Below are 25,454 nucleotides of genomic sequence, written 5' to 3'. Positions count from 1 at the left end.
TTAATGATAGACAAACTCTTGCTTGTAGTTTGTAAGGATAATAAACATCTACACCTAATGGTAGACAAACTCTTGCTTTAGTTTCTTGTCTGTTTTGGGGTGTTTTTGATACTCAATTAAGTCTTGCTCCATGAACCCCTCTCATGCTTCAAGCCATAGAAAAAGCCATTAGTCTTTACTTCTGTTTTCTTCTCCTACCAGTCATTTACTTCTGTCTCCTTCTGTTATGATGTTTGAATATGTGGATATTCATCAAGCGCCTAATTTTTTCCTACAGAATGGATGTCATGAGGTTTTGCTCTCTGTCTGGGTCTCCAACAGTTGATGCCTTTGCAACTCATTGGTATTCTCAGCTGCAGTGGTTTTGGTTCCCAGTATTTCATTCTCAAGCATTAACAACAGATGTGTTCAGTCAAGACTGGACAGATTAACATTTGTATGCCTTTCCCTCCAGTTTAGCCATTACACTGGGTTCTTACTATGGTTTGTTTCTACTCCCTGTCAAGTTTTCTTAGTTGCCCTTATTGGCCAGCTCAGGCATGGTTCCCACTTCTTCAGTATCTGCAGGTATGTCCACCTCAACCTCTTTCATAATGAACATCTCTGAGACAACCTTCTTCATACTGTCTTGACACAGATGTCCATAAATGTAGTCTTCAGCTTGGAAGTTATGTGATCCTTTGCCTGGAGTAATAGTTTAACTTCTGAAGTTTCTCTGTATTTACTAAATCTCCATAGGTCAAGTACTGTCTTTTATCAATGGAAATGGAATATTTTATCATCTGTTGTATCTTAAAAGGAAGTTAATCTCTCTTCATCCAAAAATATTTATTGTATCTCATTTTCTGAATGTGTACCGCGAGGAGGGTCTTTCTTCATTTAAGATGTCTTTATATAAAGCATCTTTATCCACTATTTTTAGGTATTATAAATATTAAAAGGTCCTCAGATTTCCAGTTCTATCAAGTGCACTAAAATCCTTTCATATTTCTTGGCTCAAATAGCCTTTTCAGTTACAGAAGTGGGATTTTAAAGTTATTTTACACACATTGGCTTATTCTCATTTTACACCTTCAACTTCATGTTCTTTGTTTCACCTTTCTCTTAAATTGTATTTTTTGTTGTTGTTGGCCTGTGGATGTCAGTCAGAGTTGTTTGCAATCTATGTTGTTAGGTCTCTTTATTATTCCACATTTGTTCTGCTTTACCCTGATGGCACAGGCTCCACGCTCTCTCCATAAACCAGGGTAAGTGGAATATTCCTTCTCCACTTGGTTGGGGAGTGAGGATGATATTCGTAATTCCAGAGTAGATAAGTTCTGTCCCTTTTGTTGAGTACAGCATACACGATCCCATTATTCCAAGCCTGGGGTTATTACATTTTGGATTTCTTTAATGGAAAGTTTTTCACTTGTTTATTTTCTTGTTGTGGTTCTAATGGGGGTGAAATTCATCACTCTATGGCTACAGGTTGGGATCCAATCAAAATGTATAACTAACATGGCAGTCTAAAAGCCCTAGCCACCAATGTGGAATAGAGGGAACAAGACCCTTAATTCCAACCTGAAGTTGTGGAGCCTCAGCTTTCTGGTTGGGTCTAGCCTATAATATGCTTACTCATGTATTATGCCACCCTTGATACCACTTTTATCTTGGTACCTGTTATTCTATGAAGACACTTTCTGTATGGACCATGACTGCATCAGTTTCTCTACCTTTTCAGCATGGGATTCTAGTTGTATTGTTAGCAGATGATAAGTGTGTTTTGCAAGTTAACTTACTCTCAAACTGAAAATGTATTTCTGATAATACTTACCTTTGCTGACAGTCTGTCTTGCCTTTCCACTAATAGTCAGTGTAAGTCTCAAAAAATGATTATATTATCTAAGTGAATTACTTATCTGCATTAACAGGATGGAGGATATATTGATGAGAATGGATAAATTTTAAAATTAGATATTACCAAGGATGTATAAATGGAGTATAAAAGCCTAGAGCATGTAAGACCAGTGTTTGGATAGGTAAAGCTGATGTTGAAAAATAACTATAGTGTCAGTAGAGATGGAAATTATTGAAAAGTTTAGGGACATTTTAAATTTCTCAACAGAACACTGTGGTCTTACGAGGGATGTTACATTCTCAACCAAAGCAAGCACTGTGATGTTGTGAAAGATGGATTACTTTTTGAATCCAAGTAAACCTGGTTTAGAATGTGACAGACTACTTGTTTAAACCAAGGAAAGGCCCCAATTTCATGAGACATGGGTTACTTTTACTATTACTCTAGATACATTCTAGTCACTGAAATAGAGAGTAGGATAGTCTGTTAACTACTCATGTGTTGTCAGGTTGGTGTGGAATGAACCCAAACCTCTGTATTTTTTTCATATTACATCAGTTTGAAGGTGTTGAAGACAGTTTGTCTTAGAGGATAATGTAAGATTTATGTATTGTTGCTTTAATGTTAAATTTATTTAGTGCCACACTGGAAGCTTATTGTAGTCCAGTACTACGTTGATCCTTTTGTGATGACAAGAAACCCAAAATGTATCCTGAACAGCTGGTATAGAACACACTTTTACTAATAAAGCAGAGAATAAAAAATTTGTCCTGAAGATGATCTAAGAATGTCAAAACATTGTTCTCTGCTTTATTAGTAAAAGTGTTAATACCCATACCAGCTGTCCTGAGATACATATTAAGCTTCTTCAAAAGAAATTTTCATTTCTTATTTAATGTCTTCATATACCTGTAAATTATTTTATTTTGTGCATTGAGATGCCCATTTTAATGACTGTCTAAATAGGTGTTTATATTTGAGTGTAGTTAACATGAAGTGTTCCTTACGTTACAGATTTCATATTACAGTGTCTTGTTTGTTTTGTGTAATCTCAACAGCCCAATGGACTGTTTGGAGGAGTTCCTGAAAAGTGTGGATAAATTACAGAAAGCAATAGATTACTTTGATAAACACAATCCTAACAGCCCAGAACTTGTCACTTTGGTAAGGTGTAAAAATAGTTATCAAAATAATAGCCTTTAGTTTGTAAAATATATTTAACAAACAGCCAGAACTTGTTTCTTTAGTGATGTGCAAAAATATATTTAAACCAACAGACAAGAGTTTGTCAGTTTGGTATGATATAACAAATATATTTAAAACAGCAGTCCAAAGTTTGTCATTTTTATAAAATGTAAAATATTTAAACAATTCATCAACAGCACAGTGTTTGTCTCTAGTAATATTCAAAGAATATATTAAACCAAAGGTCCATAGTTTTCTCTTGGGTAATTTGTAAAACAGTATATTTAACTATTAGTTCAGAACCAGTGATTTTGGTAAGAAGTGGAAAAATACATTTAAACAAACATTAAAACATTTATTAGTTTGATGAGATGTAAAAAATATATTTAAATCAACATCCCAGAATTTGTCATTTTAGAAATGGTACTTTCATATCAACAGAACAGATAGCTGAAACATTTTTTAGCATAAACCTAGCTATTGAACATAACTCTCACACTTAACAGATAACAACTTGTACGTTGCACCATTACACTGTAGCCCTTTTTTAACAGAAGTGCAACATATCGTATGCAATACCCCTCTTGAATATATTGGATTTTATCAAATATTTATTCTTGATAAGGCAAAATAGACATATCAGAAGTGAAAATATAGGGTGTTTAATTTTGTGTAAAGGTGATTACCTATTTGAAATACATTTTCAAGTAAGGAAATATTAAGTTTGGAAATGTTATTTGTCTCTTCACAGAGTAGCTAACTAAAGTTCCACACTCAGAAGATTGTGGAGGGCCTGGTGTTAATAAAAAAATAAGTTTCTTTCTGAGAAATACTGATGAGAAGGAAAACTTGTGGAACTTAACTGGGAAATTCATAGGTGGGAGACCACATTAATCTCATGCAGAGATAACTCTAAGTGTATGTGTTTTTCTTATAGCAAAGCCACATTAGGCTATCTGCTGAGCTCACCGAGGGGAATTGAACCCATGATTTGAGCATTGTAAATCTGTAGACTTACCGCTGTACTATCGGGGTGCCGAAAACTCTTAGTTCAATAGAAGTAACAGTGGATACGAGAGTCTCAATCTTTTACATGGTGTTAAAGTGTTGTATAATTGGATGAAATGTAAAAGTTGCCCAATTGACCTCTGTGTCTCAGGCATACCATGTACTTATATTGTCACAGGCATGCCATGCACGTGTGTTGTGTCTCGGGCACGCCATGCACGTATGTTGTGGCTCGGGCACGCCATGCACGTATGTTGTGTCTTGGAGGGAATTGGACAAAAACTGCATATAAAGATAATGGCAGAGAACATCATAGAGAAAGATGTACTTCCATTACATATGGAAAAAGAGACCTCTGAGATAGAAGAGATGAAGGTTCTAAGATATACAAGAAATGATTGAGCAGAAAACATGACCAAAGAGGGAGAATGAGAAGAGACTGTTAATAGGTGCTATGAATTATAGCCATCATCCAAAGAAGTTGAAATGGAGGTCAAACTTACAGAAAGAGGGTGGACCAATTGAGACTGAAGAAATATCACCAGGGCCATAGATTCTGGCACAAATTTCCAAAAAAATAGAAACTTGATGTTGGGAAGTTGTAAATGCTTTAATAAGAGGACTGTCAAAATGGTAACACATTTACAGCAATATTAAGATATGTAAAAACAACTCTATCTGAAAAATGTGGTTCAGGTGAGAGCTGACTCGCCACCAAATTCTAAGTTACTGTAGTATGAGAAACAGACATTGTTGTCATTAATCCAAAAGTGGATCTCCAGAAAAGGAAGCAGAGGTTCCAAGAGCAAGTACCTCCCCTTTGATTGATGTAAAAAACAACAGTGTAGTTGTTGAATATATTACTATAAGATGTCTAGAGACTTAACTGTTTACATCTTACGAATCTTGCTTTGGAAAGGCCATTCTGTAGGAGACCAAATACTGAAAGGTTGAAATTATCCAGACGTTTACCCCAGCTAGATAAAGAAACATTGATAAATAGTTGTAAGTTAAGATGGATAATCAGAGTTGTGTGTAAATGTTTGAGTAACTATGGCAATGAGATGGAGGTAGAGATGTGAGAGAAGATAGTGAATCACAAATTCTGTTTCACTGATTTGAAGGAGATGCTACAGAATTGAAAGACCTAAAGAACATGCACATGATAAAAGTAGATGAGAGTTTGGAAACCAAAAACTATATTTATAAAAGAGTAAGTTGAGTACATCTATCAGTTGGAGTGATAAAGACTCCCTAATTGACGAGAGTCAGTACTGACTTAGGGATCTGATCAGACAACCCAAATGAGCAAGCTCTCAAAGGTGAAGGGAGATTGTAGCAGAAGATGCATACCAGGACTGGACTGGCAGTTGCAAAATGTCCATATTGCAACAAAAGTGCAGAATCAATTAGAGCATTCTCTATGTGAAAGCTGTCACAACTTAGTTTAAGACACAGATGCAAGTTTTGATTGATACAGTAAGCTTCTGAGTGAAAATCTGTAGGACCAAAGGGTTTTCTGCTGAGTGATAACAAAAGTGGAGAAAGTGTAAGAGTCAAGTTTCAGCTGAGCCCTATAATTGATGGTTTCTTGAAGAGCATCCAAAATGTCTGTACAAACTCCACAAAACAATGTATTCTGAAGAAGCACAGAAAGTGAAGTAGGCAACACATGAATAACGAAAACAGGCTACATGAACAACAGGTGACATTGAACTAGTGAAGTTGTGGAGTAAAGAGTTTGGAAGCTATGAAGATGAGTAAACTAAACAGAAGTTTCATTTGAAGGTAAAAGAATCAATGTACAAAAAATAGGACACTGCTGGGAGAAAAGATTAGAGGGGTAGGGGAACCCCAGAAAAGTAGAATTACAGACCACATAAAAGGAATCTTATGCTGAAAGGATGTGGTAAATGAGAGTTAACACAGCATAAACTGAAAAGATCTGCAACAATGCAATAAACATGCAAGATGAAAATAGTAAACACAACAATACTTATAATCATGTGGGATGAAAATAGTAAACACAACAATGCTTATAATCATGTGATGTGAAAATAGCAAACACAACAATGCTTATAATCATGTGATGTGAAAATAGCAAACACAACAATGCAATAATCATGTGATGTGAAAATAGCAAACACAACAATGCAATAATCATGTGAGGTGAAAATAGCAAACACAACAATTCCTAAAAAAACAAATTACTAAATCAATGCATTGCTGAGGAAGAGAATGAGCTTTTGATACAACACATGCATAAGGGGAGATCTATGTATGGAGTATAACAGAAGGAAGAGTATATTCTAACACTGCTTGAGCTGTAGACTGGTGCAGTAGTTATTACTTTCTAATATGTACTTGTGTTGTTATGTGTGATTTTTTTGTACTGAGTCTTTAATATTCTTCCCTCATGGAAAAAGAAAGCATACGTAAATTACAGAAATATTTCAAATAACTTTAGAATAAAATGCATAGTCTAAACTCTTTAATAGTCCTTTAACATTTCATGACCTAGTTTGTGTTTTTCTTTAGACAGATTAAATGAAATAACAGTGGTACACAAACTGATTACAGGAGCCCAATAACTTAAAACAACATTGAAATACGGAAAGAGGTGAAGAGAGAATAGTCATTTCTGCCACAAAACACAAACGTTCTTACTGACAGTAATACTAATACAAGAAATTGGCACAAGTTTTTCTCACGAGCATCTACACTTTTGTTATGTTTCATTCTTGATAATCCATCTTTTGTTTTTCTTTTATTACTGAATTCTTATCAATCACTGCACTTGAGACTATTCAAATTTGGTAGGGAGTCTCCTTACTGCATTCCTTTTATTATTATTATTATAATGCAAGGTTGTTTAATGTTTTAGGCACACTCACTGCCATAACATAATAAACATTTAAATTTTCCACAAGAAATACATTATAGAAATACAAGTGTACAAAATCAGTTGACAAATGTAATCTTTACAGACGTCACTCTTAGTCACCAGTTTGTATCCAACCTGGTGCATGTTGCTATTCAAACATTTGGTGATGTTTGCAGTTGAAAATTGTTTAATTTTGGTGAAAAAAAATTGTAAGAAATTGTTTTGGAGTTCTCACACAAGAAAAGACAATGTTTCTGGCTCAGAACCTGAAGTATCTGTTGATGATTTTGATTGAAAAGACAAGATTTTATTACAAACTAATCTGTATCAAGATCTTTTAATAAGTGAATAAGATTATCAAGAAATTGTAAAGGTTTACAATTGACAGTTGTGTGATTATTTATTTACATTATGAATGAAACAGTTTAGCCTGATGTCTGCTTTACATACCATGAATATCTTCTGTATTAGTTGCATTTATGAATTGTTATATCACAAGACATTAGGTGAATACCTAACAAATAATTTAGAAATGTTATCTGTTGTATATAATATTATCAGTCTTTGCTTTTTCTCCAGATGTCATTATTTGATGCTGGAGGAGACGCCTTAGAAAGAGAATTTCGAGGCTTGCTCTCTAGGCATAGTAAACCTATGCCACCTGTCTTGATATTGGATTTAGTAGGGATGGATGATGGTAGGTTTCTCTTCTTCACACATGTAAAGAGTTTTTCACAAGAATTATAAGTATCAAATTTTTGTTTTGAAAGAAAGTATAGTAGCTTTTGTGTCACCAACACTGGAAGTTTCATTTCTTGTTTTTGAAACTTGTAAAAAAAGTTGTACAGAATTCTTTACTTACTATTATGTGTTGAAACCAACAATGATCACCAGAAACATATTTTGAAGTCTGAAGATGGCTTGAATTCATAATGAAGAAATGTTTTGTATAAGTTTAAGAAATATAGAATGTTATCATCAGGTACTAGTAGTTTACACCGACATACTTTTGTATGTAACATGTAGAATAAAGATGACATACAACTGGAGACTACTTGCCAGCTTGGTAGAGGTATCTTAACACTCTTAGGTGTTCATTCACAACAGGGGTGTTTTATTCTGTTTTATTTCTCGATGTTTGGTTCTTTGTTTAAAATTACAAGTTTAGAATAGTTATGTTTTGGTTTGTGAGTTACATTGGTGGTAAACATGGAAAATGTTCTCATGTTTAGTGAATCTGGTTTCCAGCTTTCTACTAGTTTCTCCAATGTAAAATTATGGACAGATATTATACATTTTTTTTAAAAAGGGAAGTTGGTGTGGTGTGATCTTTGTAATTATTACTTTGTAACAGTTCTATCTTGAACCAGGTTTTTGAATGAATGTGAAGCTGACTGTCATTTTATGATTAAAGATAAACTTTGTCAAAGTGTGGATTCTATTTGAGTAGATCTAAAGGATAAATGATGAATTTCAGTTGTTGCAGTTTTTTTTTCAGTGTCTTTTTTAATTTTTGAGTTTAATGTTTGTTGTGGCAACTTTCATTTTAACTAACCAACTAAACATAAACAAATAAATTCATGAAACCATCTTAACTGATCAAAACAGCCCTACTATTTGTTGACAGTGTATATATATTCCTGTGTTTATGTAAATTAATTCTACCTGATGATGACAGAGCCTTAGAAACAAGATATTTGTTACTATGTTGGACTTGTAATAAAGTTATCAGACTTTGTTTGGTCTTGGTCACATGTTATTAAAATATTTTTATAAAATTTTTATGACACCTCTTCCACATTATCTTTGTCTATGTGCATTTCTGTAGCTAATGGTTATTTCCAGTAATAATGGCTATGTCCTTTTAATTTCAGAGTAGGTGTTTGCACTTGTTTTTTCTTCAGGTTTTTGATACGTACACTTACTGTGGTAACCACTGGAATGTGGTTCCAGATCTTTTCCTGTTCCTTATGTGTTGTTTTATTGAAACATTTTTGCTATGATCCTTCTGGACTGAGACTGGTTGAAAAATTGACATACACAAATACTTGATATTTAGGAGAGAAAATGTGGTGAAATAATAGATTTTTTCTTGTTTTGAGCAAAATGATAAAAACAGTTTCTCATATGGAAAACTAAGTTCACTTTTAAATGATTGTTCCCATAGTTCTTTATGTATTACACATTGTTTAAAGATTCACATAGCCATCTTCTGATTTGATATGTTTATTGAAAGGTTATTCAGTTTCTGTACTGTACTGGTGTAAGTTTTCAGTGCCATACTTCAGAAGTCAACAGCATGCTACATTGTTATTTGTATTTCAACATGACTTTTTTCCTGTTTATAATTTTATAAAAGTCTAGTATCTATATCAGTACAAATTTAGAAACCTGGTATTGTGTTTATTAACACTGAATAGAGATGTTGGTTTGTTTGTTTTCATATATGTATTTTATGTATTGTAAAAAGGAAATTATTCATTATATAAATGCAGTTCTATTTTATCATTATTTTTGTTTTATAGAGTTACCCAGTGAAGAAGAGAAACATGTTGTGGACCAGTTGCCTGGTAAGTAGCGTTTTGTAATATTTCTAGTTGTTTAATAAGATTTAGTCTTAACACAGTTTGAGAATTAAAGATGAAATATAAGAACAGAGGGTTAATTCCATGTAACAAGAACAATGTTTGAATTCACCTTAGGAATTGTTTCTTCTGTCATCATAATTGTATGTCATTCTGTCATGGGCACTGTTTCTTATAAACCACTTCCTTGTAATAATCTTTGACCTTTGTGAATGTAAGGAATAATTTAAAAAACTTCTCTGAGTTGATACTTCAGCCTAATGTAACGATACTGTCCTGTCATTTCAACAAGTTCATGAAGCTGTTTCCAGTATTTTCTGTTGGTAATACTTAGTGTTCACCTTAGTTTCACTGTGTATCTTGTGAACTTTTAATATTTTTATTAGATGTGCAACCTGCATCAAACCTAAAGTATAACTGAAAACTTTCTTTATGTTCTGTAAGCAACATGCAGGTGTTCTTTGTTATTTTTATTGCAAGGAGAGCCATGTCTCCACCAGTGTTGTGATGGTCATATCTCTGCTGCATAAAGGGTTTCAATGTTTTTTCAGTTTCTACCATGTATTGCACAATGTTGAAGTAATCCTTTATCTATCCATGTCTTCACCACATTTGCAGTAATTTTCTACTTCTCAATGTCTTGTCCAGTTTTGCAAGTCTTCCATCTCTGCCATGTCTTGACAAATGTTGCAACAGTTCTCCATTTCTGCCATGTCTTGACGAATGCTGCAACAGTCTTCCATCTCTGTCATGTCTTGACAAATGCTGCAACAGTCTTCCATCTCTGTCATGTCTTGTCCCCAGTTGCAGTAATCTTCTTCTCGATGACTTGTCCACTTTTGTAACAATCTTTTGTTTCTGCCATGTTTCATTCACTTTTACAGTTGTCTTCCCATTATACTATGTTTTATCTAGTACTGCAATTATCTTCTACATTTGAGGTGATTTCTTCCTCTGGTATTTTTTGGGATTAGTTTGTGTACACCTGGTTTCTACTCTGCAAAGGTAAGATTTTTCTTAATTATTTTGTGCTTGAGTGATCAGTGTGTGCAACCTGTTAGCACTTTCTGTGGTCTCCTAGTGAATAAACTTTAGAAAAGGTAGCTGCAGATCTGCATGTGATGTGAAACTGTTTTATATTTTTATTAGTGGCTGGTCTGTCTTTACTGTTCAGTTTTTTGTAGAGTGTTTTCTTGAAATTGGTGTGAAGTCTTCCCTTACTCTTCAGTTTATTATAAATTGTTTTTTAATTCGTGTTCTTGTCTTCCCTTACCATTTAGTATATAATAGATTTTCTTTAAAATTAATGGTTGGTTTTCCCTTACTATCCAGTATATCATAAATGTTTTTTTTTTATTTCTTTGAAATTCTTTTGCTTTAGATTTTCCCACAAGTACATATTCCTACATATAGTTCTGTGGCATATTTTTCTAATGTAAGTCTTCCAGCAGTGGCTTTGTATTGAATTGAATGTAACGTGATGATTGTACTAAAGTATCTAAATCACTCTTACACAGAAAGTATTAATTTGTTTCTTATTTGTGATTGAATTAAGTTTAGCTCATTTAATGAAGTCCAGTTCTTTTTAGGTGGACTAAAATATTTTTATGATTATACTATTTCATTGAATAAATAAATGTATATATATGTGTGTGTTTGAAATAAATATGATTTTGAACATAAAAGCTGTTGTAAGAATTTGTAGGTGTTTCCATGTTATTAGACAGTAATCCTCATCAAAAACATTATTTATGAAATACAGAAAAAACTGTCCGTGATCTCACTAAAATAGCCGAATGGCTAAGAAAGAACAGAAATGAAGATTTTGCCAATATTTATGCCACTATTCGCTCTAGCATACTTCAGAAATCTCTTCAGGGGTAAGTAATTACATCAAGTTGAGTAAATAAGTTATAAGAGTTTTATTACATAACGCTATTACAATTTGTATCGGTAAAAACTGTAGTATTATGTTTCAATGTACAATGAATATAATATAATTACAAAGCATTAAAATAATATATAAACATGATAAGACACATGTCTAGTCTACATTATCATTTAATTATCTTTTTTTATCATTGGTGGTCAAATATTGCTGATTACTGTACCTTTCTCTATGTTGTATTATCAGACAAAATTTATTCAATCATTAAAGATTACTGGAGCATTATTAAATTGTAAAATTCAGACGTTTTGAAATGCACATTCCATGCTATAAATTAACAATTGTTTCATGGAAAACAATTAAACCTTTTTCTTTTTAGATCTCAGTAAAGAAAAACGTTTTATTAAGTACTTGTGTAGTTGATGAGACAGCCATATAAGGTAAAAAGGTCTAAGATGGATAGTATGAAGTATAGATATATTGTGTGATAAAGAGAAGTGATTATTGTGAATTTATTTTAGTATTTTTTTGAGGTGAAGAAATTAAAAGCTAAATTATATAAAAATATCGATTATGTTGATGCCAAGTTTGTTAGGATATTAAGATAAATAAAAGGTCTTTAACTGATAAATGGTGCTGATGTATACTTCAACTCTTTGGTATATCTAAGGTTAAATAACATTTTTTCAATATAAAAGATTTTGTTCCATGAATGTTAGAAAAATTAAGAATTTCTGTAACTTGTGATTTTTGTTCAACATTTTAGTGATTGTACAATATTATCTTCTGTAGTAACTTACTGTATATTTTAATAAAAGACTAACTTCACCTTTACCCTCTGTAGTATCTTACTGTATATTTTAATAAAGGACTAACTTCACCTTTATCCTCTGTAGTATCTTACTGTATGTTTAAACAAAGGACTAACTTCAACTTTATCCTCTGTAGTATTTTACTGTATATTTTAATAAAGGACTAACCTCACCTTTATCCTCTGTAGTATCTTACTGTATATTTTAATAAAGGACTAACCTCACCTTTATCCTCTGTAGTATCTTACTGTATATTTTAGTATAGGACTAACTTCACCTTTATCCTCTGCAGTATCTTACTGTATATTTTAGTAAAGGAATAACTTCACCTTTATCCTGTGTAGAATCTTACTGTATATTTTAATAAAGGACTAACTTCACTTTTATCCTTTGTAGTTTCTGACTGATGGCAAAATTAATACTACACATCATAAATACCTTTATTTAAATAATTTAAACACTTATTATTTGTTTATGTTCTGCATGCAGGCTTTTGTATATCATATACTTGTTACCAAGACTATTGTTTGATTAGATGGATAATATTGGACTCAATGAGAACTTGTTTGGGTTAAACTTTTAATACAGCAGTACTGTATAAATCTAGACTGAACATGGTGTGTGATTTAGAGATTTAATTATGAAATATTTAGATATTATATAATTAAAAGTTGAAAATTAAAATAGCTAATTAAAATTTACTAAAACTTATTGTCTTAGGTTAAGAGATCATCAGAAGGCTTGTAGTGGAAATAGCATATCTCTTACTGTTCAGAACTCACCACTGTTGGTAAGACATCTTTTATGTAAATTGTATATCAGTGCTTAAAACTGTAGTGTCAGTAAGAGAAGAATCATAGTAAATAATGTTTCCATTCTAAACTCTCCACTATTAATATGACATATGTAAAGAGAAATATCTGTAAATAGTCTCTTACTGTCATGTACTTGCCACTATTGATAAGGCATTTCTGTTATCAGGTAATAGTATTGTATGAAGAAAATTATTGAGTTCTTGATGTCACACTGATGACATATAGGACAAGAGATGCAAATTGTTGTATTTAATTCTGAGATGATAACTCATCACTCTACACAGGCTAAATACCTTCCTTATATTTCTGCCAAAGAGATTTGCATGTCATTAGCCAGGAGACAACTCCCATCTATCTTTGACATTATTTTACAGGAATTGTGTGACTGCATGATGCAACAAAAGCTATCCACCAATAGGAAGGTGACATATTTCCACAGTTCTCTTCATGAATGTACATTCTTTTACTCAGCATTGTATTTTACAGACATATTAAATTTGTTGAGACTTGTTTCACAAACTAAAATAATTTTTATATTCTTTGGTTTCTGTTTCAAAAGGTTTAATTTTTTTTATCAAGAATTCTTTTAAGTCCTGTTCCTGTGCTGACGTTTGTTGACTTGTAAATTATCAGGGTCATTACAACCACTGTTCATCATGTTTTGGTTTACCACAAACCTAATTGACATCCTACTTCTGTCTTGTCAGCAGAAATTCTTTCTCCTCAGTTGTGAATGACATATTAGACTGGGAGCTTCACCTAATTTGGTTTGGGTGATACTTTACCATTCATGAAATGAACTTAACCTTTCAGTTTGTGAATATTATACTCTTTAGGCTCCTTTTACACATGCTTCACCTATATTGTATTTCATTCTCTTGAAGTTATTTTCCATATGTTTTGTCTGTACTCTTAAAATTTTGTTTTCTCACTTTTTGAATCCCATCTCTTGGGTTTTTATCTTTTCTTTTATTCTGAATTGATTTTCGGTTTTATACTGTTCCTTTTATCTAATAGCTCCTTTCTTATGCCCATATGCCTCTTCCCCTTCATATTTTTGACTTTTTTGTCCTGTTTTCTAGTCTTTCTTCAGTATTTTTACCAATTCTGTATCATTGTTTATCTGACCAGCTTGTGAAGAAACTATCTTTACTACTTTTTTTTTATTCTCTATCATTGTTTGTCTGTTCACTTTGTGATCACACTTTCTTTACTACATTTTACTTACTCTTCATCCTTCTTGTTTATATGGCTAGTTTGTGGTGATATTTTCTTTACTACTTTTCACTTATTCTCTGTCGTTGTTTACCTGTACGATGGTTTGTGATCCTACTTTCTTTGCTACTTTTTACTGATTATCTGTCATTGTTGTTCATCTGGTCCGTATGTGGTCATACTTTCTTTACTACTTTTTACTGATTATCTGTCATTGTTGTTCATCTGGCCAGTATGTGGTCATACTTACTTTACTACTTTTTGTTTATTCTCTGTCATTGCTGTTTATGTGTATAGTTTGGGATCATACTTTCTTTACTACTTCTTACTGATTATCTGTCATTGTTGTTCATCTGGCCAGTATGTGGTCATACTTTCTTTACTACTTTTTACTGATTATCTGTCATTGTTGTTCATCTGGCCAGTATGTGGTCATACTTTCTTTACTACTTTTACTGATTATCTGTCATTGTTGTTCATCTGGCCAGTATGTGGTCATACTTTCTTTACTACTTTTTACTGATTATCTGTCATTGTTGTTCATCTGGCCAGTATGTGGTCATACTTACTTTACTACTTTTTACTGATTATCTGTCATTGTTGTTCATCTGGCCAGTATGTGGTCATACTTTCTTTACTACTTTTTACTGATTATCTGTCATTGTTGTTCATCTGGCCAGTATGTGGTCATACTTTCTTTACTACTTTTTACTGATTATCTGTCATTGTTGTTCATCTGGCCAGTATGTGGTCATACTTACTTTACTACTTTTTGTTTATTCTCTGTCATTGCTGTTTATGTGTATAGTTTGGGATCATACTTTCTTTACTACTTCTTACTGATTATCTGTCATTGTTGTTCATCTGGCCAGTATGTGGTCATACTTTCTTTACTACTTTTTACTGATTATCTGTCATTGTTGTTCATCTGGCCAGTATGTGGTCATACTTTCTTTACTACTTTTTACTGATTATCTGTCATTGTTGTTCATCTGGCCAGTATGTGGTCATACTTTCTTTACTACTTTTTACTGATTATCTGTCATTGTTGTTCATCTGGCCAGTATGTGGTCATACTTTCTTTACTACTTTTTACTGATTATCTGTCATTGTTGTTCATCTGGCCAGTATGTGGTCATACTTTCTTTACTACTTTTTGCTTATTCTCTGTCATTGCTGTTTATGTGTATAGTTTGGGATCATACTTTCTTTACTACTTTTTACTGATCCTCTATCATTGTTTTTCTGACCAGTTTTGGATCATACTTTCATTACTATTTTTACTGATTCTCATTTAATTGTTGTATATCTAGCCAGTATATCTGACTGTTCTTTAGGTAACATTCAAACCTGTAGTTGCAGCAAAGTTATTTATAAAAATGTATATTTAACATCATATGTCTCAAGATATCCCTTTAGATTCTTAACATTTTTGGTGATTTTTTTTTATTTCTAGTTTGATCACTTTTTTTTAACTATACCATTTTTATTTAATCTCTTCATTCTTGCATATAGCTCCAAATAAACATGGAGTATAGTTTCAAAGTTTTATTGGTCCAATCTTGATTAATTTAAATTTTGATTTTTAACCACCTTAAATTTCATATTTCATTACTGGGGTCCGTGTCTGTAATTATTACTACTGCTACTAATGGGCATAATATGACCTCTACCTTTAAAGGCTTTATACTAGAATTATTGTTTCTGTTTGGTTGTATTATAACATTGTTAAATATCACAACGTGATTATAATACAGTTCATTTTAACACAAAGTATTTCAGATATTTATTTGTATGCATTATAAGTTTTGATAAGTGTTTGATACATAAATATATTTACATTCATGTAATTTATGTTAAGTTTTAGTTCTAGGTAATATGTGCAAAGAGATTTAATTGTTTGAAAAAAATTACATTTTATTCTACAGTATAATGGTTTGATAGCAAATTCATATGATTTAACTATCATCGTTAGATTATTGACAATATGTACAATGTTGAGAGTTTGTTTGTATGACTTAACCATCATGGTTAGATTACTGACCATATCTGCAATGTTGAGGGTATGTTTGTGTGATGCAACCATCATGGTTAGATTACTGACCATATCTACAATGTTGAGAGTTTGTTAGTAACACTTAATCATCGTGGTTAGATTACTGACCATATCTATAGTGTTGAGAGTTTGTTAGTAAAACTTGTTTATCATGGTTAGATTACTGACAATATCTATAGTGTTGAGAGTTTGTTAGTAAAACTTGTCCATCATGGTTAGATTACTGTCAATATCTATAGTGTTGAGAGTTTGTTAGTAAAACTTGTCTATCATGGTTAGATTACTGACAATATCTATAGTGTTGAGAGTTTGTTAGTAAAACTTGTCCATCATGGTTAGATTACTGACAATATCTATAGTGTTGAGAGTTTGTTAGTAAAACTTGTCTATCATGGTTAGATTACTGACAATATCTATAGTGTTGAGAGTTTGTTAGTAAAACTTGTCCATCATGGTTAGATTACTGACCATATCTATAGTGTTGAGAGTTTGTTAGTAAAACTTGTTTATCATGGTTAGATTACTGACAATATCTATAGTGTTGAGAGTTTGTTAGTAAAACTTGTCTATCATGGTTAGATTACTGACAATATCTATAGTGTTGAGAGTTTGTTAGTAAAACTTGTCCATCATGGTTAGATTACTGACCATACCTACAGTGTTGAGAGTTTGTTAGTAAAACTTATCCATCATTGTTAGGTTACTGACAATATCTATAGTGTTGAGAGTTTGTTAGTAAAACTTGTCTATCATGGTTAGATTACTGACAATATCTATAGTGTTGAGAGTTTGTTAGTAAAACTTGTCCATCATGGTTAGATTACTGACCATATCTATAGTGTTGAGAGTTTGTTAGTAAAACTTGTTTATCATGGTTAGATTACTGACAATATCTATAGTGTTGAGAGTTTGTTAGTAAAACTTGTCTATCATGGTTAGATTACTGACAATATCTATAGTGTTGAGAGTTTGTTAGTAAAACTTGTCCATCATGGTTAGATTACTGACCATACCTACAGTGTTGAGAGTTTGTTAGTAAAACTTATCCATCATTGTTAGGTTACTGACAATATCTATAGTGTTGAGAGTTTGTTAGTTACACTTAACCATCTTGGTTAAGTTAAGTAGGGTTTTGTAACATGTCGATACGTTTGAAGTAGTACTGGAGTATATAAAGTAGTACCAAACTATGTAAAGTAGTACAGGAGTATGATATATATTGTTTATGGAATGTTTCTCTTCACTAGGGGGGAAGGAGGAGTGGAGTAAGGGAAACACCACCTCGTAGAGTATCCAAACGTATTCAACAAGCGTAAGTTTAATTGTTTAAGCTTGTAGTGTATCCAAACGTATTCAACAAGCGTAAGTTTAATTGTTTAAGCTTGTAGAGTATCCAAACGTATTCAACAAGCGTAAGTTTAATTGTTTAAGCTTGTAGAGTATCCAAACGTATTCAACAAGCGTAAGTTTAATTGTTTAAGCTTGTAGAGTATCCAAACGTATTCAACAAGCGTAAGTTTAATTGTTTAAGCTTGTAGTGTATCCAAACGTATTCAACAAGCGTAAGTTTAATTGTTTAAGCTTGTAGTGTATCCAAACGTATTCAACAAGCGTAAGTTTAATTGTTTAAGCTTGTAGTGTATCCAAACGTATTCAACAAGCGTAAGTTTAATTGTTTAAGCTTGTAGTGTATCCAAACGTATTCAACAAGCGTAAGTTTAATTGTTTAAGCTTGTAGTGTATCCAAACGTATTCAACAAGCGTAAGTTTAATTGTTTAAGCTTGTAGTGTATCCAAACGTATTCAACAAGCGTAAGTTTAATTGTTTAAGCTTGTAGTGTATCCAAACGTATTCAACAAGCGTAAGTTTAATTGTTTGAGCTTGTAGAGTATCCAAACGTATTCAACAAGCGTAAGTTTAATTGTTTGAGCTTGTAGAGTATCCAAACGTATTCAACAAGCGTAAGTTTAATTGTTTAAGCTTGTAGAGTATCCAAACGTATTCAACAAGCGTAAGTTTAATTGTTTAAGCTTGTAGAGTATCCAAACGTATTCAACAAGCGCAAGTTTAATTGTTTAAGCTTGTAGAGTATCCAAACGTATTCAACAAGCACAAGTTTAATTGTTTAAGCTTGTAGAGTATCCAAACGTATTCAACAAGCGTAAGTTTAATTGTTTAAGCTTGTAGAGTATCCAAACGTATTCAACAAGTGTAAGTTTAATTGTTTAAGCTTGTAGAGTATTCAAACGTATTCAACAAGTGTAAGTTTAATTGTTCAAGCTTGTAGAGTATCCAGGCTTATTCAACAAGCATAAGCTTAATTGTTTAAGCTTGTAGAGTATCCAAATGTACAGGGTGTTCAGAAAGTCACTGTGCAGTTTTGTAATCATACTTTATTCAGCCTATTTCAAGCCAGCAAGTGATAGCTGTGTTTAGAAACAAAATAAGAAGGATCCAGGCCTGTATTGATGCCAACAGGGGTCACTTTCAACATTGTTTATAATTGTCATTCTTATTTACCTCCTGTATTCTATATTGCAACATGTCTGTTAATAAATATATTAGTGCACAGTGACTTTCCGAACACCCTGTATTATACAAGTGTAAGTTTAATTGTTTAAGCTTTCAGTGTGGTATCACTTGTTTTATAAATATGAACAACCTAAGTTTGGTACAATTGTAACTTTATTTTTTATATCCTCAGATAGTAGAAAAAAACAACTATGGTTTTTCATTAGCAGATGTTAGAAATATTGATAAGTAGAGTATTTCTTTACAGCTTAAAGAAGAAAGCCAGTGCTGCATTCATGAAATACTCACCATCTGTTGACACAGCTTTTGGTTAGTGGTTTGTTTTTCTGTTTAATTTGTTTATGGCTAATCTTATTATATTAATAAGTAAGTGAATGTGACATATAAATTTGGAAATATCTTGCTGTAGATCACAGGATATAAACATAAACAAAAGGATTTGTATGAATTGACTACATGTTTAACTTTGATCGTGTTAAGACGATGACCATTTTTATCTTCTCAGCATGAGCTACAATAGTAGAGTAACTAGACTTGACCATTGAAATTACTGACAGCTGTAACAGGCTATTAAAACTTCTTATTAATGGGCAAACCATTAACTGGATATGAACCTTGATCATGAAAGGCTCTGAAGCAACAAACTTCTAGTTGAAACCTAATACTAGTTTTTAATTATAATTCCACATGTTCTTATTTCAGATCTATAATTATGAAGTATGAAACCAGAGTACCTTAATTTTAATTCAAACTTTCTAACTGGAATTTTTGTTCTATAAAAAGTTCTGGCAGTTGAATTGGATTTACGACTTTTTAATGAATGTTAAATATACTTTTATTCATCTTCGAATAAAAATATTTTTAGTGTTGACCAGGAAGTTATATATGATGCATTCATACACTAAGTTTAATTAACCTAATCTTTTAATCCACAATTTACCAGTTGAAGTAAGTCATTTTTTATTATAAATTAAAGAAAACATTTTGAAAACTGATAGATTTATTGGTGACCTAGGGCCTTATGCTTCAAAATGGCATTGTATTGGGATTTTTGCCAATGTTATTTTTTGTTAGTATTTATTTCTGATAAATTTTGTTTACTTTCAGTAGATAATAACTTATAAGAGCATTATAAATCTGGCAAAATGTCATTACTTATATTATTCACCAAACTTAACTAAATCTACTTATTTTAAAAGATTATATCTATGGCTTTTGAACAAATAAAATTGAACATAGAAGCATTTTCTAAAAATAATTGAACATCAAAAGAAACTATAAAAAACTTATTTGGTTGGCTCATTCCTTAGTGTCATATGTTCATTCTGTAGCACCTCTGTATAGATGATTTGTTGGGAAACAAGTTAATTACATTATTTATTCTGTATGTATCTATTGAGATTAGAATATTTTTACTAGGTACTTGTAAATCTGAGGTTCATTAGTAATTGTGTGGATCAGAACCTGTAACAATATCAAAATAGAGTAATAAAAGGCATTAAAAATAAAATCATTTAGAGAAAAATATGACACTTGAAAAATATGACATAAAAGTGTAGTAACAAAGGGTCATACTAATAAACCCACTTAGAGAAAAACATTACTTGAAAATGAGACTCTAAACACTACATTTCAAAAGGCTGATAGTTAGAATTCTAATTAGATAGATGTTTTTTTACTGGCAAGACTCCTTGTTGCTGTGCACAAATGAGAGTTGAAGATTTTTTTATGAAATGCACCTAAATAAATGCTATAAAATGTAAATTATATCTGTAGTTACAATTTAAAAATTTGTATGCAAGGTTCACACAAGTTGTAACAAGGGTTGAAGTAGGTACAGTTTATTTCTAAGTTTAAGACTACTATGATACCAGTTTAGTTTCTGAAATAGTTTGTTAAACATTGTCATCTGGTTTCAGTTTTGTTTCTAAAAAAAATGTTTAACCCTTTCACTATGGGCTTGATATACACATTTGTTTACACATTAAGTATTTGTACTGTAACTTTTCATACAGCAAGTGTATCTTCACAAAATTTGGTAGAATTTTAGTAAATACTACAAATATTTTGTTGTAAAACAAGTCAGATTGTTTTAATAAAATATTTTTTATTAAAGATGTGTTTGTGATGATAGTCTATTTCATTACTAGTCTGAGTGCAAAGTGATTTCATCTTATGATTAAAAAAAATTCATCCCCAAAATCTAAAATATTTGTATAATCTTTAAAACCTCTTAAACACATTTCAAATGTTTGTTTTTAGTAAGACTATTTTGCATTGTTTTCTATATTCTAACTATGTGAGGTTTGTCACTTAGCCAACCTAATAACCATCGTAAAATATTTGGAAATAAATATAAATTATGATATTTCATGCTAGAATGTCTATGTATTATAACAAAAAATACAAATGTTTAGTCTAAGTAGCTTAAGTTTCATAACACTATATATTTACATATATATTTATTTATTTTTTTTATAATATTAACCTTCCAGTCATGCCGAGCTAACATTACATAGCTTGCATGGACAGAGTGCGTGTGCACTCAGGTCACATATACAGTAATATAAAACTTACCCTTAGTCTTCCTTGCCTTATTTGTGTTTAGTGGACTAGTATTTTGTAGTAGACAGTCACATTTAAATTATTATACATTATATATACATGTATATTGATTATTACTATTTAGAAATAAATTATTAAACTTATTTTTCTTAAAATATAGAACAATAAATCAAGAAGCAATAAACAGTTATCTCTTCTCACTATGACTTTTATACTTTGTTGTTGCTGAGTTTTTTAAAATTTCACACATGGATGATATCAAACAATTTTTTTTTTTTAGGTTTTTGTATATGCAGTTGAATAAAAGAAAATCATAAATAACTACACTGATACCATACAATTCCACTATAATTTATTAAGCTTAGTAACTAAGATTTATTTAGATTTTAAAAACTACAAAATTTCAAGCATACTAAAGACACAACCTACCTCCTTGAAAACTTGGACTAAAAGAAAGTGGTAGGCTTTTCACTGATTAAAATGACTGAAAAAAACTGCTATGGGGATATTCTAAACTGTTGATTGGTTATTCTAATGTCATAGATTGAAGTAAAGGTATATAAGGTACCATTTCAAAAAATGGAAAGAGTAGAACAAGCTCACTATGTATGATTCATTGTATGTTATATCTCATCAAAATAAAAAGATATGAGGCTCTTATTTTACATTCTAGCTTGTCAGTATTAGTAATTTGAGTTTCTAATTTGTACAAAACTATAGATTTAGTATTTTCACATCACAAACATCTAATTTTAAACAGTTTCACATTCATCATACCATGTTACTCACTAAAAACTTTATTTGAATGTGTTCTTTTAATGTTTACTTTTAAATTAAGAAGTTAACTCATATACAGTATTAAAGCTTAAATTATAATCTACAATTTGATTCCAAAGTTTTTGAAGTACATTTATAAAATAGTAGTTCAATAATATTTTGAATGCAAGTCAACAAACATGATGATGTGGCCTTTGACCTGTGACCCAGTACAAAAGGGTTTACAGTGTTAAACTGTTTCCAGTTTTGTTTCTGAAACAGTATTTTTAACATTGTAATCTGGTTCCATTTTTGTTTCTAAAACAGGTTGTTTAACACTGTAATGTGGTTCCAGTTTCATTTCTGAAACAGTTTATTTTACAGTGTAATCTGGTTCCAGTTTCATTTCTGAAACAGTTTATTTTGCAGTGTAATCTGGTTTCAGTTTCATTTCTGAAACAGTTTATTTTACAGTGTAATCTGGTTTCAGTTTTATTTCTGAAACAGTTTATTTTACAGTGTAATCTGGTTCCAGTTTTGTTTCTGAAGCACTTATTTTAACACTGTAATCTGATGTATTTTATTTCTGAAACTGTTTAACTCTGGAATCCAGCTTCAGTTTGGTTTCTGAAACAGTTGTTTGACACTAAAATCTGGGTCAGTCTTTGCTTCTGAAATAGTTTAACACTATAAACTGTTTTCACTTTTGTTTCTGAGTCTAACACAATAAACTGGTTCCATTTTTGTTTCTGAAACAGTTTTTTAACACTGTAATCTGGTTCCACTTTTGTTTCTGAAAAGTTTTTAACATTGTATTCTAGTTCCAGTTTTATTTCTGAAAAGGTTTTTAACTATAATGTGATTTCCATATTGTTTCTGAACATTTGGAATATCGTTTTTAGTCTTGTGCTTCTTACTTTAGGAAAGACATTGAACTGTTAGAAAGTGTTCAAAGGACGGTTGTTAGTGGTACCTGTGATGAAGGTGTTATGCGAGAAGAGGTTGAAATTTCTTATGTTTTATCTTAAAAAAGGTAGAGTTAGTGGGGATCTCATTGATGTGTTTAAAACTGTAAAGAAAATTAATAATATTGATGTATCATCTTTATACATATTTGACAGTGAGAACATTAGGACTTGAGAACAGAAATATAATTATTGGTAAGGTAGGAGTCATCTTTAGTTGAGACAGTTATTTGGGTTTTTTTCACAAGGTGGTTGGTTTTTTGAATGAGTTGCTTTTAGATGTTGTAGGAACAGTAAATTTAAGTTACTTCAGAAAATGCTTGATAAGTATATCATTGTTAAGGGCTGCCTATGAGATGATTTTAAACAAATTTATTTAATAGTTTTACTTTTGAGAGAAGGACAACTGAGATAGACCAGTTGGTCCTTTGTTGTCCCAAAACACTATCTTAAGTCTATAATCCAATTTCAGTTTTTTTCTGAAGTAGAAGTTGTTTTATATATGTAAAGTTGCATATCTGAAGTGGTAGTTGTTTTATATATGTAAAGTTGTATGTCTGAAGTGGTAGTTGTTTTATATATGTAAAGTTGTATGTCTGTAGTGGTAGTTGTTTTATATATGTAAAGTTGTATGTCTGTAGTGGTAGTTGTTTTATATATGTAAAGTTGTATGTCTGAAGTGGTAGTTGTTTTATATATGTAAAGTTGTATGTCTGTAGTGGTAGTTGTTTTATATATGTAAAGTTGTATGTCTGTAGTGGTAGTTGTTTTATATATATGTAAAGTTGTACACCTGAAGTGGTGGTAGTTTTATATATGTAAAGTTGTATGTCTGTAGTGGTAGTTGTTTTATATATATGTAAAGTTGCATGTCTGAAGTGGTAGTTTTATATATGTAAAGTATGTCTGAAGTGGTAGTTGTTTTATATATGTAAAGTTGTATGTCTGTAGTGGTAGTTGTTTTATATATGTAAAGTTGTATGTCTGTAGTGGTAGTTGTTTTATATATGTAAAGTTGCATATCTGAAGTGGTAGTTTTATATATGTAAAGTTGCATATCTGAAGTGGTAGTTGTTTTATATATGTAAAGTTGTATGTCTGAAGTGGTAGTTGTTTTATATATGTAAAGTTGTATGTCTGTAGTGGTAGTTGTTTTATATATATGTAAAGTTGCATGTCTGAAGTGGTAGTTTTATATATGTAAAGTTGTATGTCTGAAGTGGTAGTTGTTTTATATATGTAAAGTTGTATGTCTGTAGTGGTAGTTGTTTTATATATGTAAAGTTCTATGTCTGTAGTGGTAGTTGTTTTATATATGTAAAGTTGTATGTCTGAAGTGGTAGTTGTTTTATATATGTAAAGTTGTATGTCCAGTAGTGGTAGTTGTTTTATATATGTAAAGTTGTATGTCTGTAGTGGTAGTTGTTTTATATATGTAAAGTTGTATGTCTGTAGTGGTAGTTGTTTTATATATGTAAAGTTGTATGTCTGAAGTGGTAGTTGTTTTATATATGTAAAGTTGTATGTCTGAAGTGGTAGTTGTTTTATATATGTAAATTTGTATGTCTGAAGTGGTAGTTGTTTTATATATGTAAAGTTGTATGTCTGAAGTGGTAGTTGTTTTATATATATATGTAAAGTTGTATGTCTGAAGTGGTAGTTGTTTTATATATATGTAAAGTTGTATATCTGAAGTGGTAGTTGTTTTATATATATGTAAAGTTGTATGTCTGAAGTGGTAGTTGTTTTATATATATATGTAAAGTTGTATGTCTGTAGTGGTAGTTGTTTTATATATATATGTAAAGTTGTATGTCTGAAGTGGTAGTTGTTTTATATATATATGTAAAGTTGTATGTCTGAAGTGGTAGTTGTTTTATATATATGTAAAGTTGTATGTCTGAAGTGGTAGTTGTTTTATATATATGTAAAGTTGTATGTCTGAAGTGGTAGTTGTTTTATATATATGTAAAGTTGTATGTCTGAAGTGGTAGTTGTTTTATATATATGTAAAGTTGTATGTCTGAAGTGGTAGTTTTATATATATGTAAAGTTGTATGTCTGAAGTGGTAGTTTTATATATATGTAAAGTTGTATGTCTGAAGTGGTAGTTGTTTTATATATATGTAAAGTTGTATGTCTGAAGTGGTAGTTGTTTTATATATATGTAAAGTTGTATGTCTGAAGTGGTAGTTTTATATATATGTAAAGTTGTATGTCTGAAGTGGTAGTTGTTTTATATATATGTAAAGTTGTATATCTAAAGTGGTAGTTGTTTTATATATATGTAAAGTTGTATATCTGAAGTGGTAGTTGTTTTATATATATGTAAAGTTGTACACCTGAA

At 31.2% G+C, this 25,454-nt stretch overlaps 1 protein-coding gene across 2 annotated transcripts in view; it reads left to right on the top strand.

The window, feature by feature from the left end:
* The first annotated feature begins 2,848 nt into the window (after positions 1-2,848).
* LOC143243667 (exocyst complex component 7-like) overlaps positions 2,849-25,454 on the top strand; it is a 59,397-nt gene continuing 36,791 nt past the window's right edge. The window contains exons 1-7 of one of the 2 annotated variants that reach the window (XM_076487298.1): positions 2,849-3,004; positions 7,497-7,614; positions 9,443-9,487; positions 11,265-11,382; positions 12,923-12,992; positions 17,536-17,600; positions 19,069-19,130. In XM_076487298.1, the coding sequence (XP_076343413.1) occupies positions 2,903-3,004; positions 7,497-7,614; positions 9,443-9,487; positions 11,265-11,382; positions 12,923-12,992; positions 17,536-17,600; positions 19,069-19,130 (580 nt within the window). In that variant the 5' untranslated portion in view covers positions 2,849-2,902. The remainder of the gene's footprint in view (positions 3,005-7,496; positions 7,615-9,442; positions 9,488-11,264; positions 11,383-12,922; positions 12,993-17,535; positions 17,601-19,068; positions 19,131-25,454) is intronic. The other variant, XM_076487297.1, reaches the window with a different exon arrangement.

This window comes from Tachypleus tridentatus, unplaced genomic scaffold, assembly GCF_004210375.1.
Source record: "Tachypleus tridentatus isolate NWPU-2018 unplaced genomic scaffold, ASM421037v1 tig00000628_pilon, whole genome shotgun sequence".
NCBI classification, from domain to species: domain Eukaryota; kingdom Metazoa; phylum Arthropoda; class Merostomata; order Xiphosura; family Limulidae; genus Tachypleus; species Tachypleus tridentatus.
Note: the sequence above shows the minus strand (reverse complement) of the source record. Positions and strands in the feature narration are given on the sequence as shown.